At 46.3% G+C, this 18110-nt stretch overlaps 1 protein-coding gene across 1 annotated transcript in view; it reads left to right on the top strand.

The window, feature by feature from the left end:
• The first annotated feature begins 15897 nt into the window (after positions 1-15897).
• Positions 15898-18110, top strand: part of SEC11A (SEC11 homolog A, signal peptidase complex subunit) — a 39574-nt gene continuing 37361 nt past the window's right edge. Inside the window, exon 1 of the mRNA XM_046009845.1 lies at positions 15898-16267. Within this exon, the coding sequence (XP_045865801.1) occupies positions 16217-16267 (51 nt within the window). The 5' untranslated portion in view covers positions 15898-16216. The remainder of the gene's footprint in view (positions 16268-18110) is intronic.

Consider the following 18110-nt stretch of genomic DNA (forward strand, 5'->3'; position numbering starts at 1 on the left):
TTATTGGAATCCACATCCCAATAAAGCACTTAGAATTCAAGGCATGGAGGGAGCCCTTGGCAGAACCTTAAGGCAGAAGCTAGAGTGGAGAGCAAAAGGAGGAAGCAGAGAGCACGGGCTTGATTTCAAGAGCTTGGGCTAAAATGGAGGAGGGGAGACAGGCAGTAACTAGAGGGGGAAGTGAGGGCGAGGGAAAAAAAATTTTTTTTATGGGTGAGATCCTAAATGCTATGCTATGGGGAGGACACCGTGGAGTGGGAGAAGCTGAAGGCAAATCACTGATGATCTGGTTTTTTCCCCTAAAGCTGCCCAGAAGGCAGACGGGAGGGCTCTAGGGCAGAGGTGGAGGGTCCGGCTTTAGCTGGGAAGCCACTTCCGCTTGTGAGCTGGAGGGGAGGAGCCGACTGTGGTGTGGCTGCAGGTGCAGGCTCTGGGCTCTGGGCTCCGAAGTAACCACAGGCCATCGAGAAGGAATGCCACCCATGGGGGAGGGACGGCGAGCAGGGGCTGGCGGGAGGTCTGAGGAGAGGGGACAAGTGGCCAGCTGGCTGAGCATTTTAAAGAGGGGCTGGCCAGGGAGTGGAGGAAGGGAGGGAATGGCCAGGGATCACTCAGGATCCTCCGCCTGGCTGGGGAACTTCTGGTGGTCATCACAGGAGGAGAAAAGCATCCAAAGAAGGAGCAGCGAGCGCTGAGTGAAGTCAGGAGGAATGGGAACCGCAGGGGACCTCTGGATTGGCCAGCCGACTGGTCACTGCTGAAATGGTACCTTGAGGATCACTCTAGTGAGTGTCAGAGCAGATGACACATGGCTGGGAAGAAAGGAAGGAAAGAACGGGACAGCAGTAAACTACCCATAATCCGAGATCTGACTATGCAATGAAGGGGAAAGTCAGACATTAACCAAAGAGAGAGTCAAGTGGGGCTTATTTTTCTTTCTAAAAGTCAGGAGAGGTACCTATGTGTACACATATGTATATGCAGAATTTTTTTTAAAGATTTTATTTATTTGACAGAGAGAGAGCGATCAGAAGCAGGCAGAAAGGCAGGCAGAGAGAGAGAGGAAGGGAAGCAGGCTCCCCGCTGAGCAGAGAGCCCGATGCGATGCGGGGCTCCATCCCAGGACCCTGAGATCATGACCTGAGCCAAAGGCAGAGGCTTTAACCCACGGAGCCACCCAGGCGCCCCTATATGCAGAATTTTTTAAGACAAAGACGGCGGTTGTAGATACTGGCGGGAAAGGGAGGAGTGAAGCCCCAGTTCAGTGGGGTATGACGCAAGCATATGGAAATAAACAGCTGCTCTGGGCCAGGTGTTTTCCAGAAGACTCTGTCGTCCCCAATATACAGAGGAGAAAACTGAGGCTCAGAAAAATTACTTGCCCCAAATCACACTGCTATTATGTGACGGAGCCAGGATTTAAACCCAGGTCACATCACTCCAAAGCGCCAGTACTTCCAACCCCTACCCCACAGACAGGCGGAAACGTCAACACTATCGAAAGGGAGGAGGGGTACTTCTATTGGCACCCAGGAAAGGAAGAAAGACTTGGAAGACATGTGTGTGCTGAAGATTTTGTATTTATTTAGAGTTATTCTCCTTCCCACTCACATGTATAAGCATATGGACTTTTAAAGTTGGCATCGTTGAGGAAGCCCAACTTGACATAGAAAAAGATTGAGCCAGAGGACTGAGCTGACCTTTCTGCAGCGAGAGAACTGATTGGACATGGCTGAGAGAGTTAAAGCTGAAGACCCAGGGCAGGTGTGTGGCTACCTGACTCACCCAACCCTCTACCCAAACGGTTGCTTCCTGGGAGAATCAATCTTCCCTTAATTCGAGAGAAGAGGAGGGAAATTTGCATATGTTCGCAAGTTGTTTATTGCAACGATGGGCTTGAGGCATTTTATGATGTCTTCTTCATCTATCAATATTTTCTCTTTTTTTAAGATTTTACTCATTTATTTGTCAGAGAGTGAGAGAGAGAGAACATATGCAGGGGGAGTGACAGAGGGAGAGGGAAAAGCAGACGAGGACTGTGACAACGATGTGAGCTCGATCCCAGGACCCCGGGGATCATGACCTGAGGCAGACGTTTAACCAACTGAGCCACCCAGGCACCCATCAATATTTTCTGGTAGGTGATTTCAAAAATAACTGCCTAAAGAACAGATCTCTCTCTTTTTTTTTTTTTTTTTTTTTTTTTGGCCAAATCCCATGTGCAGGGAACACAGAGAAAACCAAAACCAAACCATAGCCCAAAGGGAACTATGTAGTGTTATGGTCAGGTCACAGGCCAAGGCCTGAGACAGAAACTGAGAGCTGTGGTAACTGGGCAAACAGGACCCGAGGTCAGGATGCAGGCAGCAGACCCTATTGCCACACCAATGTCCCAGCTCCAGAGGTCACACCAAAGGCGGTGGAGAAAATGCCAGGGTTCAAGGGCATCTAGCAGACCAGGAAAGGACAGAAAACAGCAGCTCTGAGCAGAAAGGAGGTAGCCACCTGACCTCGCTTGCAAACTAACCTCTACATACCCACAAAGGCCATTTTAAGTCATCTAGTGGCCTATTAAAAACAAGTGAAAAGCAAGAAGTGAAAAGTCAGTGAAAAGAAGTGAAAATCAAATTTCATTTAACTGAATATATCAGAATTACTAGTGGGGCACCCAGCTGGCTCAGTCAGTGAAGCATGGGACTCTTGATGTCAGGGTCCTGAGTTCAAACCCCATGTTGGATATGGAGCCTACTTCATTAGAAGAAGAAGAAGAATTATCATTTCACATTGTAATCAAATGGCCAATGGTTTAAATTCATTTTTCATGCTAAGTCTTCAAGCTCTAAATACTACTCTTTTTTTTAAGATTTTATTTATTCATTTGAGAGAGAGAGCACAAGCAGGGGAAGGGGCAGAGGGAGAAGAAGAAGCAGACTCCCCACTGAGTTGGGAGCCTGACGTGGGACTTGATCCCAGGACCCTGAGATCATGAGATCTGAGCCACGCAGGGACCCCTGCAATGTGTCTTGTACTTGCAGTACATCTCAGTCTGAACTAGCCTCCTTCTGAGTGGTCGGCGTCCTCTGGGGCTAGTGGCCTTTGTGTCCGTCAACACAGGTTTAGAGAAAACCATACCTAACGTTCTGGCATTAAAGTATTTTCTCTCTCTATTTTTTCTTCTATCTTTCTTCCTTTTAAACCATGTTCAGTTGGGAAGGGCTGGATTTTCAGGGGAGTGGGAGAAAACTCTCAGATGTGGAGAATCTCTAATGTGAAATTTTATTGATTATTGTTTAAAGATTTTATTTATTTATTTGACACAGAGAGAGAAAGGTAGGCAGAGGGAGAAGCAGGCTCTCCACTGAGCAGGGAGCCTGATGAAGGCCTCAATCCCAGGACTCTGGGATCATGACCTGAGCCAAAGGCCATGCTTAACTGACTGAACCACCCAGGCATCCATCTAGTGTGAAATTTTAAATGATTCAAGTATTGCTCTCCTCATCAGTTTCTTTCCTTGAGAGATGCTGCTGCTGCTTTTTTTCCCTCTTCTTCTCCTTCTTCTTCTTCTTCTCCTCTTTTTTAAGCCCCACGGTACACAGAAATCCCTGGAAAGATAAAAAGACAGGGAATGTGACACAGGTGGGTGCCCACTACCAAGCATTAATTCCTCATTCATTCATTCATTCATTCATGTTTGCTCGTAACAGTGATTACGACTCTTCACCTACCGGTAGGGACTGTGTCTGAGGTTAGTCTTCCAGGCATAATCCCTGGCTTGTGAAACCCACAATTTGGTAGAAAAGCCAGAGAAATAGTTACCATAAAATGTAGTCAGTGTTATGAAAGGGGAAGTCTGAGCTGCTGAGCGGCCACCTAGGGGAAGCGTGGAATCCATCTCTGGAGGTGAGATAAGAGAGGAGAAGGCTGCAGGGGCAGAGGAAGGAAGGTAGATTGAGGGAAGAACAGCTGAGCAAAAGGGAGAAGGGAGAGCTGGAAAATGCTAGAAGGAGAAAGAGAAGCTATAAGGAAGGCCCAGAAGCCTTTCGTGGAACTGAAAGGGGTTCCCCATGGCTGGGGCCTCGGGGGGGGGGGGGGGGGAGGGAATGCTGGTTTCAGGCATCATTCTCTGGGCGGCCCTGTTAGTGGTGCGAGCTGGGAGGCAGGATGTTGACAAATTGGGAATAGGCAGGCCCCAGGACAGGAAGTACTCCACCCTGAAAACACTCCTTCAGCAGCTCGGTTCAAGTTCACCAGTTGCACACTCAGATGTGTTCATGAGCTGCTCTCTTGTTCTTTTTTACTCTCCTTTTTTTTTAGATTCCAGTATAGTTAACGTAGAGTGTGATGTTAGTTTCAGGTGCGCAGTGCAGTGATCCACCGCTTCCCTACGTCACCCACATTCCTCAGGATACGCGTCCTCTTGAGCCCTTCCCCTATTTCTCCCATCCCCCCACCCACCTCCCCTCTGGGAGCCACCAGTCCTCTGGAGTGAAGGGTCTGGGTTTTGGAGAACTGTCCTTTGTAGAAGCAAGAATCTCTCCTATAGTGATTATTCTCTTTTCAGATTATCTCAGGCCTTGAAGTCTTCGTTTTGATTCAGAAAATTGGACAGGACTGAAGTTCCATGTAACCAAGGTCATATAAAAGTACATATAAAGTACAGGAGTGGGACTAATGAGCGGGTATTGACTCTGCCCAGGGGAGGTCTGCGGAGGCTTCCCATGGCAGATGACGCTTTAGCAGGGTCTGGAAGAAGAAGTAGGATTGTCAGGTCTCCAGATGGAAGGAGATTCTGATGATAAGCATGATCATTATTTATTAAGTGTCAGGCAGGCACTGTTCTCATGGTTTACATTCTGAGCGCACTTTAGCTCCATAAGACCCCTCGATCCCACTATCTTTATGTACAGGAAAAGAGGTACAGAGAGGTAAATTAAAGCGACTTGTCGGGATGCCTCGGGCGCTCCATAGGTTAAGCGTGGATCTTCTGCTCAGGTCATGATCCCAGGGTCCTGGGATGGAGCCCCACATCGTGCTCTTTGCTCAGTGGGGGGTCTGCTTCTCCCTCTGCCTGCTGCTCCCCATGCTTATTCTCTCTCTGACAAATAAATAAATAAAATATTTTTAAAAATAAAGTGACTTGTCTAGAACCACACAGTGTGGAAGGGGTAGAATGGTCTGGCTGCAGAGCTCGCTTCATTAACCCCTCTGCCATATCCTGGGGCTACAATTGTTTGCAGATGCCAGCATGGTAGGATGAGGGATTAGCACGGAATGTCAGATCAGACTGATGAAGGAGGGAGTGGCCAAATCATGCAGGGTTTTGCACCAGTACCTTAAAGACAGGCTCCATAGCAGCCTTTAGGTGAATGTTTTCTTATTTCTTGAGTGCATGTATAAATGATTGCTAATGATCGTATTTTTGAATGTGGTCACATTAAGAGAACATTATATTCAAATCCAGATTTACACAAACCACATTTCCAGTGGTGATTCAGTGCCTCAAGAGATTCCCAAAGGATCCTTGAAACCATCAGGTTGATGTAGGCAGGCCAGATCTGAGGACTGAGAGGGGGTCCCGCAGGACCAGCCAAGAGGGTCTCTGGCTATGCGCAGGATAGAAATCAAATGCAAGCCAGGAGGAAGGGAGAGCAGAGTTTATCGAATAACGTAAGGGACAGAGTATAACAGGCAAAGTGCCTGGCTGAGTCAGGAGAGGAGAGGGAGCCTCTTCGGTACGTGGGTTCAGGAGGTGGTATTGGAAAGCGGTTCGGGGTACGTGTTCCTTCAGAAATACAAGGTAGGGTCTGATTGAAGGCAAGTGTCAGGAGGTGAACAACATGTGTTATTTCATAACTCGTGGAGGGTAAGAGGTGTCAATGCCGGCATCAGATGGGGTTTGTTCAAACCTAATGTCCTGGAACGTTTGGGATCCAGTACTTTTTGGATGTGATCAGGTGTTTGGGGGCCGAGGACCAAACTCAGAAAATGATTAACTTTCTTGCTTCTCCCTTTGGAGTGGGAACCTAGGTTCTTTGGTTTATTCAGATGCAAAGTGAAATATAGAACATGAATAAATGGGGCCTCGCAGAGAAACAGCAGAGACAGAGCCTTTCTAAAAGTGGAGTCCCTCCAGTGTCCCTATTATTAACTACCAAATGCAAAAGCCCCAAAGACAATGCATCAGCGACGGAGGAGATAGAAGCCCTAGTTAGAGGAGAGAGGCGAAGGTTGTCCCCACGCTTGACCCTTCCCCTGTAGGACCTCCACATTGACAACAGCCTGTCTCCTAAGAACCTATAGAACCAACAGCATGGTCCCTTTCTTCTTTGAGCCAAGGCAGAATGTCCAAACAGGAAACTGGTGTCTCCCCACCCCCACTGCATAGACACACATACCAACTCAGAAGGCTGCCTCTGCAGCTGTCCAGGATTTCTTAAGGGAACTCCCCCCAAAACCTCCCAGGAAGACTTGAGTGGCTCTGGTCACCTCTCTGCACAGAAGGAACCTTTAATTTGGGGGAATGAGACTTCTTCTTAACACCCTATGTGACACAGAGCTGCTGCATCTTTTAAAAGCCAGGCTCTCTGATGTCCATAGCCATTGGGTTGGTGGGCGGAGAGTCTCATTTCTTTAGCCCCTGACCTAACCCAAGGGAGGCTGGGATGGATGTGTCCTCCCAGCAAACCCACATAGGTCCTTTGGGGAAGTGACCCCAGGGAAGAATGAAGCTCTCAGGGTGGCCTGTGCCCTAGTTTGCCTTGATATTCCTGGACCACTTCCCTTCCTGGCAGGGCTATAGAAGAACCTTCTCCTTCTACCCACCACTTCCTTCATGGGGAAGGTCAAGGAGAAAACGGTAAGATCACGGTTTTTTCAATAGTTGTTTTTTGTTTTTGTTTTTTGTTTTTAATGGAGTCAACTTTGCCTTTGTTGGTAGACATGTTTGATTTGTACCGAAGTGATTGACCAGGGTTCAGCTCTAATAACAGATTGACTTTCTGAGCATTTGGACATAAGTTTGAACCCACTTCTTGTTCTTAATAATTATTAACATCCATTGTCCACTTGCCATTTGTCATCCAACGACTCTATTAACATCTACTATCTCGTTTAATATTCAAATGATGAAAATGATCTTCTATTCCCACTTTACATCCAGAAAACTGAGGATAAAATAAGAGTTAACTTAGGAGCGCCTGGGTGGCTCAGTTGGTTAAGCATCCGACTCTTGATTTCGTCTCAGGTCGTGATCTCAGGGATGTGAGATCGAGCCCCACAAAGGGCTCCACGCTCAGCACAGAGTCTGCTTGAGATTCTCTCTCCCTCTGACCTCTTCCCATACTCTCTCTCTCTCTCAGATAAATAAACAAACAAATAAAAAAATAAAATGTTTTTAAAAATATGACAATCTTTTAAAAAAAAGAGTTATCCTGGGACAACTGGCTGGCTCAGTCAGAAAAACATACCACTCGTGATCTTGGGGTTGTGAACTTGAGCCCCACACTGGGTACAGGGATTACTTAAATAAATAAAAATAAACTTAAAAAAAAAGAGAATTAGTCATGGCCCAAAATCATGCAGCTAGTGAGCGGTTATGTGATTTAAAACCAGGTCGGTGGGGCGCCTGGGTAGCTCAGTGGGTTAAAGCCTCTGCCTTCAGGTCAGGTCATGATCCCAGGGTCCTGGGATCCAGCCCCGCATGGGGCTCTCTGCTCAACAAGAAGCCTACTTCCTCCTCTCTGCCTCTCTGCCTACTTGTGATCTCTGTCAAATAAATAAATTAATTAAATTTAAAAAAATAAAATAAAACAGGTGGGTCTGACTTAACCTCTATAAGAAGATGCTTCCTTGGGCACCTGGGTGGCTCAGTTGTTAAGTAGCTGCCTTCAGCTCAGGTCATGATCCCAGAGTCCTGGGATGGAGCCCGGCATCAGGCTCCTGCTTGGCGGGAATCTGCTTCTCCCTCTCCCACCCCCACCCCTGTTTGTGTTTCCTTTCTTGCTTTGTCTCTCTCTCTCTGTCAAATAAATAAATAAATAAATAAAATCTTAAAAAAAAAAAGAAGAAGAAGGAGAAGGAGAAGCTTTCTTCGGGCAGACCAGCAGGCTATCTGTGAAAGAAAATACCAGACACGTCATTGTGATGGATGGGGTCTAAAAGACTTATATGTTGGGAAGACTGGCAGCTCAGCGAGCAGAGAAAATAGCATGGCAGACTTCCACGTTTGGAAAATGTAATGCCTTAAGCTTTATGTCTTTATCTAGTCTGGAATCGCCTGTCCTAAATATCTGATTATTTTCCCAAGACACACTGTTTCCACTCTAACAACAGCAGGGAAACTTCATTAAGCCTTTCCAGATCCATCCAGTTTATATTAATCTCTCTGGGTCCTATTCCTTCCTACCGGATTCTTTTCATCCCAATTATTTCTTGCTCAATCTGTCTGTTCTTCAAGACTGTAAGCTCCTGGGAAGGAAGCACCCCACACCTCACCCCATTTCTAGTTTGTGCTGGACAGTATGCTTTCTCTTTTACACTGCTAGACTGGCCCAACTCTAGCCCAGCGTCCCTTGGAAATCTCCTTTCAGATACAGATCAGAGTGTCCTTTGATGGTACCTGCAAAATTCTGCCTCCTCTCTTGACTTTCTAGAGACTGTATAGGCTGAGAATTATCCCTTAACTTGTTTGCTTTCATAAAGAGAGATTTTATTTTCATTTGTATTTTTTAAACATTTTATTGATTTATTTTAGAGAGAGAGCAAGCATGAGTGGAGAGGGAGAGGGAGAGGGAGAAGCAGGCTCCCCACTGAGCAGGGAGCTCAATGGTGGGGCTCGATCCCAGGACCCCGGGATCATGACCTGAGCCAAAGGCAGATGCTTAACTGACTGAACCACCCAGGTGCCCCTGTTTTGGTTTTTTTTTTCTGCTGCAAATGATACTAAAAATTCTTCAAGGACTAGGGTTATGTCTTCTGCTATTTACTTCAAAAAATCCTCCTTCAGCCTTGAGCACACACTATGGGCCGCCACCATCCCCAGTAATCTGAATGAAGATAATCTTAACCTTAGAGTTTGGTTTGATCCACCTGTCTCTGGGCAGACTGAGCCTCCCAGGCTTTAACATCTCCATTCATTCATTTGACAATTTTTGCCAAGGTTTATTTCATGTAATATTCTGGGGGTAAGAAGGCCCTTGCTCCCACGAAACTCACAGTCTGGTGAGAGCAACAAACACATAATTAGATGGTGAGTTTGCAGAAGTACAGTGGAGGCTTCCCAGAGGACATGAGGCATGAGCTTAATTTGAAAGGCAAGGAGGAATAAAAGGTGTTGGGGTGAGATGGAGAACTTTCCAGGCAGTGGAAGCAACTTCCACTTAAGTGAGAACAGGCGGCATTCAAGGAACTATATACTCTCAAACAGGAGGAGAGTAAGACCAGCACGAGAGGTAGGCAGGAGCCAGAACACAAAATGCTTTTTGTAGCATGCCAAGGAATTTGGCCACATCCTGAAAGTCAGGAAGATCTACCGAAAGGTTTTATGTAAGGAAGTAACATCATCACATTGATGGTTTGAATAAATCACTCTGGTTGCAATGCAGAGGAGAGATTAGAGTGAGGCAAGACTTGGAACGAGACTACAGGCTGAAAGACTGGTTGGGAATTCATTGCAACAATCAGGATAAGTAGCATGAACCAAGGTGGTGAGTGGGGTTGGAGAAAGTGGATGAATAAGAGAGACATTTAGAGGGTAGAATAACAAGCCTGGTGACTAATTGGATTTGACAAATGAGTAAGAAGAAAGAATCAAGGATGGCAATTACTTTTGTGATTGGGTGGGGCCTTTTTTTTAAAAAAAATTTGTTAGATTTTATTTGTTAGAGACAGCGAGAGCATGAGTCGAGCAGGGAGGGAGGTGTGTGCGAGAGCAGAGACAGAGGGAGAAGCAGACTCCCCACTGAGCAGGGAGCCTAATGCGGGGCTCGATCCCAGGACCCTGAGATCATGACCTGAGCCGAAGGCAGACGCTTGACTGACTGAGCCACTTAGGTGCCCCGAGGTGGTGCCTTTTATAGAGATTTGAAATGTAAGAGAAAGAACAGGTCTTCAGTGGGGAGTAATGAGGATGGGGAGCTGTGACATTTGGAGCACAGGGAGCTTGACGTGTCTGTTGGACATCCAAGTGGAGATGTCCAGAAGGAGTTGATATAAAAGTCGACATCCAGGAGGAGGTCAGAGCTATAGATATTGGAGAGATGAATGCATAGAGAAGGTAGTTGAAGTTGGGAGGACGAGAAAAATCACCCAGAGGCATTGCAGAGTGAGAAGGGGTGCAGGATTCCTCTATAAGTAGTAAGCTAAAGAGTCCATGTTGGAGATTGAGAACAACAGACCAGAGAGGCAGGAGACAGTGGACCTGAAACTGAAAGGGGACCCAATGGACCTAACGGGATTTAAAGAGGCTATTTTATGGCTTTCGGCCATGGGTTGGGAGCAGAAACCAGTATTCAGTGAACTAAAGAAGGATATAGATGATGAATGGGTAGGTCTGTCTGTTGAAATTTATCAAGCTGTATACACACACTATTTACACATTTTACTATTTGTGTATTATGCCACCATAAAACAGTCAGCATATAAATTTTGTAAGATCTATTTGAATACGATCAGATGCTGGGAAAAGAGAAAGTTAATGGGAAGAAATTGCGGGAACGAGAGAATGGTTTTGAGGAGGTGGAAGAGGGTAGATTTACACAGGAGGAGGGATGCCTCTTTCACTGATGGAGGGAGAGAAAAGGAGGAAGCAATGTTTATGGGAGCAGATAAGTTGGGTAGGGAGTAAGTTAGAAAGTTTAGTTTCTCTGCAATATTTTCTTTTCACCATGAAACTGGACTCCATATGTGATGGTTTTTAAAATATGCCTACACATTCTTTGATAAATGCCTTCCTTCAAAATGTAGAACTTCATTCCCTCCCTTTGAGTCTGTACTGAACTCATTTCTAATGAACAAAATGTGGAAGAAATAATGATATGTCACTTCAGAGATCAGGCTCAAAAAAACACTGCAGGGGCTCCTGGGTGGCTCAGTGGGTTAAAGCTTCTACCTTCCAGTCAGGTCATGATCCCGGGTTCCTGGGATCGAGCCCCGCATCGGGTTCCCTGCTCTGTGGGGAGCCTGCTTCCTCCTCTCTCTCTCTCTCTCTCTCTGCCTACCTCTCTGACTACTTGTGATCTCTGTCTGTCAAATAAATAAATAAAATCTTTTAAAAAGACCCTGCAAATTTTGTCTTGGTGGAGTCACCAACCATCCTGCTTTTCCTGGGACTGAAGGGTTTTCTGAGAGGCAGAAATTTCAGTGCAAAAACAGGATGCATTGGTAATCTGATTCTTGACCTGGTTCTTTCTCTCTTGGATCATTTACTTTGATGGAAGCTAGCTGCCGTGTTGTAAGTTGCCCTAAACAGAGGCCCAGATGGCATGAAACTGAGGGAGACCTGGAGTCTCCCTCAACAGCCAACAAGGAACTGAGGCTTCCATCCAGTAGTCCGAGAATAATTGAGACCCACCGACAGCCCCATGAGTGGAGTGTGGAAGCACATCTTTCAGTTAAGTCTTCAGATGAGACTGCAGCCCCTCTGGACAGCTTGACTATAATGTCATGGACAACTTAGAGCTCAAACCACCCAGCTGTGATGGTCCCAAATCTTTGATCCATAGACATTGTGAAATAAAGTTTGTTGTGTTAATTCACTAAGTTTGGGGGTAATTTCTTATGCAGAAATAAGCAACTAAGTCATCAGATCAATGAAAATGAGGGGAATGTGTTGAGATAGGTTTCCAGGGTCTCACATGATTGGATGACTTTCTCCAGTAGCCCCAGACAACTCCAGACGATGTGCTCATCTACTTTGTATGCCATTGATATTATGCAATGTCCAACAGTATCTTTTTTCCCCCAACATCATCTTTTGATAAAGGAATTTTGCCAAAAGCTTATTTACCTTTCTTACTCTGCATGTTTATCATTAATGTTATGACTGACTTTAAAAACTTCTTGGCAAGAATATACCTGCCAGTCTTTTGGCTCTGAAAAGTGCAACTTTAAAGGATGCCTTTATAGTTTTGACCACTTTTCTTATCTTTAGGGGTAAGTGTTATCAGTGTCTTATTAAGAAGCATTATTTTGTGGGCTTCTCTTCCTCTAGAAAGTTGGTTTTGATTATCAGATTGGCCACTGAGCTTTTCTTAAAAATGGCACTAAGAGGGCGCCTGGGTGGCTCAGTGGGTTAAAGCCTCTGCCTTCGGCTCAGGTCATGGTCCCAGGGTCCTGGGATCGAGCCCCACATCGGGCTCTCTGCTCTGCAGGGAGCCTGCTTTCTCCTCTCTCTCTCTGCCTGCCTCTCTGCCTACTTGTGATCTCTATATGTCAAATAAATAAATAAAATCTTTAAAAAAAATGGCACTAAGACTTCATTGGCTTTATGCCACTATTTGGTCAAGTTTCATAACCTAATGTACTGGGAACCGGGGGAAATAGATTACCAGTTTAATAAAACATACGTCCTAGAGGCTCCTCGTATTTCTTATTAGCCCTTTTCTTTTTCAGAAGCTCATCATAATTCATCACGCTTGTGGATTGCCCAGCCCCAGCACAGTCAGTCACACTATACCGTTATTTACACTGGATTCCTGGTCATTGTTTCACTTATAACTCCCCCCCCCCCCCCGAGTTTAAAAGCATTCAGCATCCTGATTTAATTAACTTTCCACTAACTAATTGAGTTATTGATCTATTTTTGCAAATGTAAAATAAAATGTAACACAATGAAATTTCACATTGAATAATGTGAATAAACAATGCATGTTGTGAAACAACCCATTAGTTTAGATTAACTACACCCTAATAATTGAACATTAGCTGAGACAAACTATGGAGCCAACACAACCTAAACCTGAAGAGCAAAATGACTGGGGCATCTAGGTCGCTCAGTTTGTGAAACATCTGCCTGTGGCTGGGGTCACGATCCTGGGGTCCTGGGATCAAGTCCTGCATCAGGCTTTCTGCTCAGCAGGGAGTCTGCTTCTCCTTCTCTCTCTGCCCCTGCCCCTTGTCCCCAGCTTGGGCTCTCTCTCTTGCTCCCTCTCAAATAAATAAACAAAAATCTTTAAAAAAGAAAAACTTCTATCTTTAAGACCGAATAATATTCTGTTGTATGTTTATATCACATTTTGTTTATTCCTTCCTTCCTTCCTTCATGGACACTTGCATTGCTTCCACCTTTTGGGTATTTAAGTAATGCTGCTATGAACATGGGTGTGCAGATATCTCTTCAAGACCCTGCCTTTTAAAAAAATTATTTATTATTATTATTTAATTATTTAATTATTTTTAAAATTATTTAAGTAAACTTTACACCCAATGCAGGGCTCGAACTCATGACCCTGAGATCAAGACTTGCCTGCCTTTCCGACGGGGCCAGCCAGGCGCCCCTAAATCCCTGCTTTCAGTTCTTTTGGGTATGTACCCAGAAGTGGAATGGCTGGATTGTCTGTCTTATTTTAACTTTTATGATGAGAATGTACTCATGTATTATTTGTTTAATTTAAAACATACAGAGAAACAAAAAAGCAGTAACTATCAGAAAGTGGGTTATGGACGTGTAAGATTTCAGATGTAGAGCAGTACCTAAATGTGGCCCTGAACACGAATTCTGCAAATCCAACACATGATGTCTTAGGCACGCTCAGATTTCCTCAGTGGCAAAAGAGCACCTACAGACCCAACTAGTTATAGGCAAAGTTGGAAAATCAAACTGGATTTTCCAAACACATTTCCCAGTTTCCTGCCCCGATACATTTATTTCTACAATTCCTTCCACTGGGTATATCCTTTTCACCTGCCAACTTGACCCATATAACAAATCAATTTTTCCCATATATCAAAAGTTCTTTCTCTTCTGAGGTCCCTTTGAACATCCCCAACTACACTGACTCCTGGTACATCCGAAGCTCCCAGAACTTTGTGCTTCTCTTCCGGATCTTCTCTTCACAATGTGAAGACTGACTGAGGCTCATACCCATTTAGATGGTTATAGGGCCTTATCTTTAGATTTGAGTTCAACATTAACAAGCATAGGCCAAGCACTCTACTAGCCAGAATTTAGCTTAGACTCCATATTCAACATTTGTTAACAAATACTTATTAAGTATTTGCTATGAATTTGGCACTGTTATGAGAGCCAGGGATAAAGGGGTGGACCAGGTCCCTGCCCGCATGGAATCTATGGGTATTTTCTTCCACAGGCCTTCCTAATTTGGGGAAATCAGGAATTCATCTTTCAACTTACTCAGTATGGGGTGCCTACAGGCAGCAGTGGGAGATCATCACATACATACACATACACATATTTTAAATTCAACAAATATTTATTGGGTACCTAATATGTGCCAGGTTGTATGTTTGCCACTGGGAATTTAACAGTGAACAAGACGTCAAAAATTTTTTTTCTTTCTCATAACAGCTTTACTGTGATATAATTCATACACCAGGGGCGCCTAGGTGGCTCAGTCCGTTAAGCATCTGCCTTTGGCTCAGGTCATGAACCATGGTCCTGGGATGGAGTCCCACATCAGTCTGCTTCTCCCTTTCAGTCTCCCTTTGCGTTTTCCTCCTAACCAGTAGCAGTCACTCCCCATTTCTCTCAAGCCTCCCAGCCCTAGGCAACCACTTCATTCTATCTCTATCAGTTTGACTATTCTAGACATTTTATATAATTGGAATCATACATATGTGACTTTTATAACTGACTTTTTTTTTCACTAAGCCTAATGTTATCAAGGTTCAATCCATATTGCTGTATTTCTCTTTATTGACAATATTGCATTGTATGGCTATACCATATTCTGCTCATCCATTCATCAGTTGATGCACATCTGGGTTATTTGTATATTTTGGTTTATGAATAATGATGTCATGAATATTCATGTACACGTTTTTGCGTGGACATATGTTTTCAATTCTCTTAGATATATACCTAGCAGTGGAACTGCTAGTTAATATGATTAAAAACTCCATATTTAACCTTTTGAGGAACTACCAGTCCATTTTCGAAAATGGCTGTCTCAGTTCACATTCCCACCTGCAGCCTAGGAGGCTTCCATCCTCCCCCAAATTTATCATCTATCATTTTCATTACAGCCGTCCTCCAAAATATTTAAATTTTTATTCCGAGATAATTTTCGAAGTAAAGAATTTGCAAAGAGAGTGCAAAAAGTTCCAGTAGATCCTTCACTCTAACGTGAGATTAGTATTTTGAAAAAGATAGAAAAATACAGGTAAGAGCCAGCTTTGGTCCTTCTCGTCCGCCGTGCATATTAGCAGCCTGAGAGTCAGGGGCAGCGAGAGGAGGGTCGCATCCAGGTGCCCAAGGTAGCAAAAGCAGGAGGCAGAGTTCAAGGGGAGGGCAGGTCCTGTTAGCGAGGTCACGTTCGGGGGAGCCAGGGACTTCCTGACACCCCGCACCCCGGCGGTCGCATCACACTGTAGCCTTCTTCGGTTGTTCCCTCCTCCACCAGCAGCCTCCTAACTCCCGGGAGGTTTCAGGCAGTGCTTCGAAAGGTGCTCCTAGCCTCCCTGTAAAGCGGCTAATGAAACCACCTCAGCCGCCACTTCCCGCAGCGCGGGAGACCAGCCCCAGCCGCGAAGGCAGGACCTGGTCACACACGCCCAGGGCCACACCCAGACCCGCCGCCCGACGGGAGCCGCCGGCCACTCCAGGGCCGCCGCGGCCGCCGGGATGCCGGAGCCCCGCTCCGGATTGGCCGGGCGTGCGCGAGAGCCCGCCTTCCGGAGGTCGTGGGGCGGCCTCCCGGGGAGCCCGGGCCACCGCCTCCGGGAGGGGCCGGGGCTGAGCGCGGGCACAGGGCTCCGGTGGGCTCTCGGCAGGCGAGGCTCGGCGTGGGAGCGCCCTCCTGCCTCGAAACAAGGCCGGGAGACCCAATTAGGAGAGTCGCGGATCCCTTTGTCTGCTCTCCGCGGCGACGCGCGGGGCGGGGAGGGAGGGAAGAAGGGAGCGCCGGTTCCCGCCCCGGAAGCGGAAGTGCGGGCGCCACGGGGTCCCGTCCAGTGCGAGCCCGGCCGGTGCGCCAGCCGTTCCGCCCGCTGGTCACTTCGCGCCCTCTCCGCTGCTCGTGTGCCCCTCGCCGGCCGCGCCATGCTGTCTCTAGACTTTTTGGACGATGTGCGGCGAATGAACAAGCGGCAGGTGAGGTTGGCCGCCCACTGTCTCCCGGGGCTCCCCGTCTCCCTTTGACGCCGCCCCTGCGGAGCCGGGCAAAGACCTCTGGCCGCCTGTGCGAGGGCCTGAGTGGGTCTGACGCCCGCATCATTCCTTGTCTGTGTGGAGCGTGTGGCCAGAGGTCGCTTTGTCCGCCCCCTGGGTTTAGCCCCGAGCGCCGCCCGGCCCTGCCAGGGGCGGAGCGGGAAGCCGGTTCCTCACGTTCCATTCCTGCTAAGGAGGCAGGGGAGCAAATGGAAACCGCAGGGCGCTTTCTCTGTGGCATTGGGGTTGCTTAACATTTGAGACTTGGGAAGGCGGCAAACTCGTGTTTCCTGCAGTCGCCGCGACTCCAGATCAGTTCCGGCGACAAGGTTTAGCAGTTCAGGACTACGCTGGCTTTGGGGATGCTCGGGAGGGCGGCGTAGGCCGCCGTTGTGCTGCTTTCAGCCGGTAGCAACCCTTCTAGTACAGCTGGGCCCCAGCGGGCTGCCGTGCCTTTGCCTGGACCACCTCTGACTTAAGAGTTGGAACGGTAGTGATACTTGTCCCTGACACCGCTTCGCAGGCAGGTGGCCGCCCTCAGAATCCTCGGGGTTACTGCCCAGTGTTAACGGCACCGGGATCTTGAAATTCAGGTCTTCTGATTTTTGTCCTTCAACCCTCCTTACTCCATCTTGAACTTCTAGACCGTGTGCCAGATGGTACTGGAACACGGCTGTAATTGTTAAGTCCTTAGAAAAGGTTCCTCTTCTGCTCGCAGAGCCTGGTTTTGCTTGCCTTGGACCTTTTTGTAGTATTTCACTGTTAAGAATTTAACATGTCACTATTGAAGATGTTTCTCTTGGACTTATTTCGCACTATTTATAATTGCCAGTTAGGGAAGTGGATATGCACCTTTCCCTTTCTCCCCTTCAGACTTCACCTAGCTCAGTGTCCCCTCGTAGACCTGTTCCGTAGTTGCTTCAGTCATAAGTGATCCTTCTTTTCAAATGGCGCGAAAAGTTTGTGTCTTTATGGTGACAATTCTGACTTTCACTTGTGGCAAAGTGTTTTCTTCATATCTGAATTTCTAGGTGCTACAGACATTTCTCTGAAGAAATACATACTCTGGGCCTACTGTTCGTTGTAACTTACGCTAGGTACACTGAGAGAGATGAAAAGTCAAATGAGACAACTCTGCCTTCAAGGAGCATAAGTGTGTAGAGAATGACTAAGGCAAATAATAACTATTTTGAGCTCTTGCTGAATGTGGAGTGTTTTGTATAACAGCAAGGTAGGTAATATTATTCCCATAATACAGATGAAGAGAGCGAGCAACCTGGAGGTCGTTAGGAGGGGATGAGGGATTGGATAGCATGGCCGTGGGGCTAGGAAAAGTTTTGAACTGAGGTTTTACCTGTACTTGGTATCTGGCAGTGACTGTAGATAACTGAGAGCTAATCAGATGGAAGGAGGGAAACCAGTTTGGTTCCACTCTTCTAAAACTGCTGTCATTTGCATAACTTTTCCGTTTATGTCTAAATAACATCAAACGTTTGATTAAGTTGAGTTGTAATTCGTTTTCTTATCAGGTTCAAGGGGAATGCGTGTGAGTATGATGAGCTTCATCCATTTAAAGTGTACCGTTTGATAAGTTTCCACAGTTCTATGCACCCAGCTCAGTTAAGATAACAGAACATTCGTGTCACCCACAAGAGCCCTTGTGCTCCTTTGTAGTTCATCTCTCTAGCACCTGGCAACCACATACTTGCTTTTTGTCAGTGTAGATGACCTTGCATTTTATATACATAGAATTACAGAGCTTGTGTTCTTTGGAGCTTTGAGTTTT

This window comes from Meles meles, chromosome 6, assembly GCF_922984935.1.
Source record: "Meles meles chromosome 6, mMelMel3.1 paternal haplotype, whole genome shotgun sequence".
Classification (NCBI taxonomy): Eukaryota; Metazoa; Chordata; class Mammalia; order Carnivora; family Mustelidae; genus Meles; species Meles meles.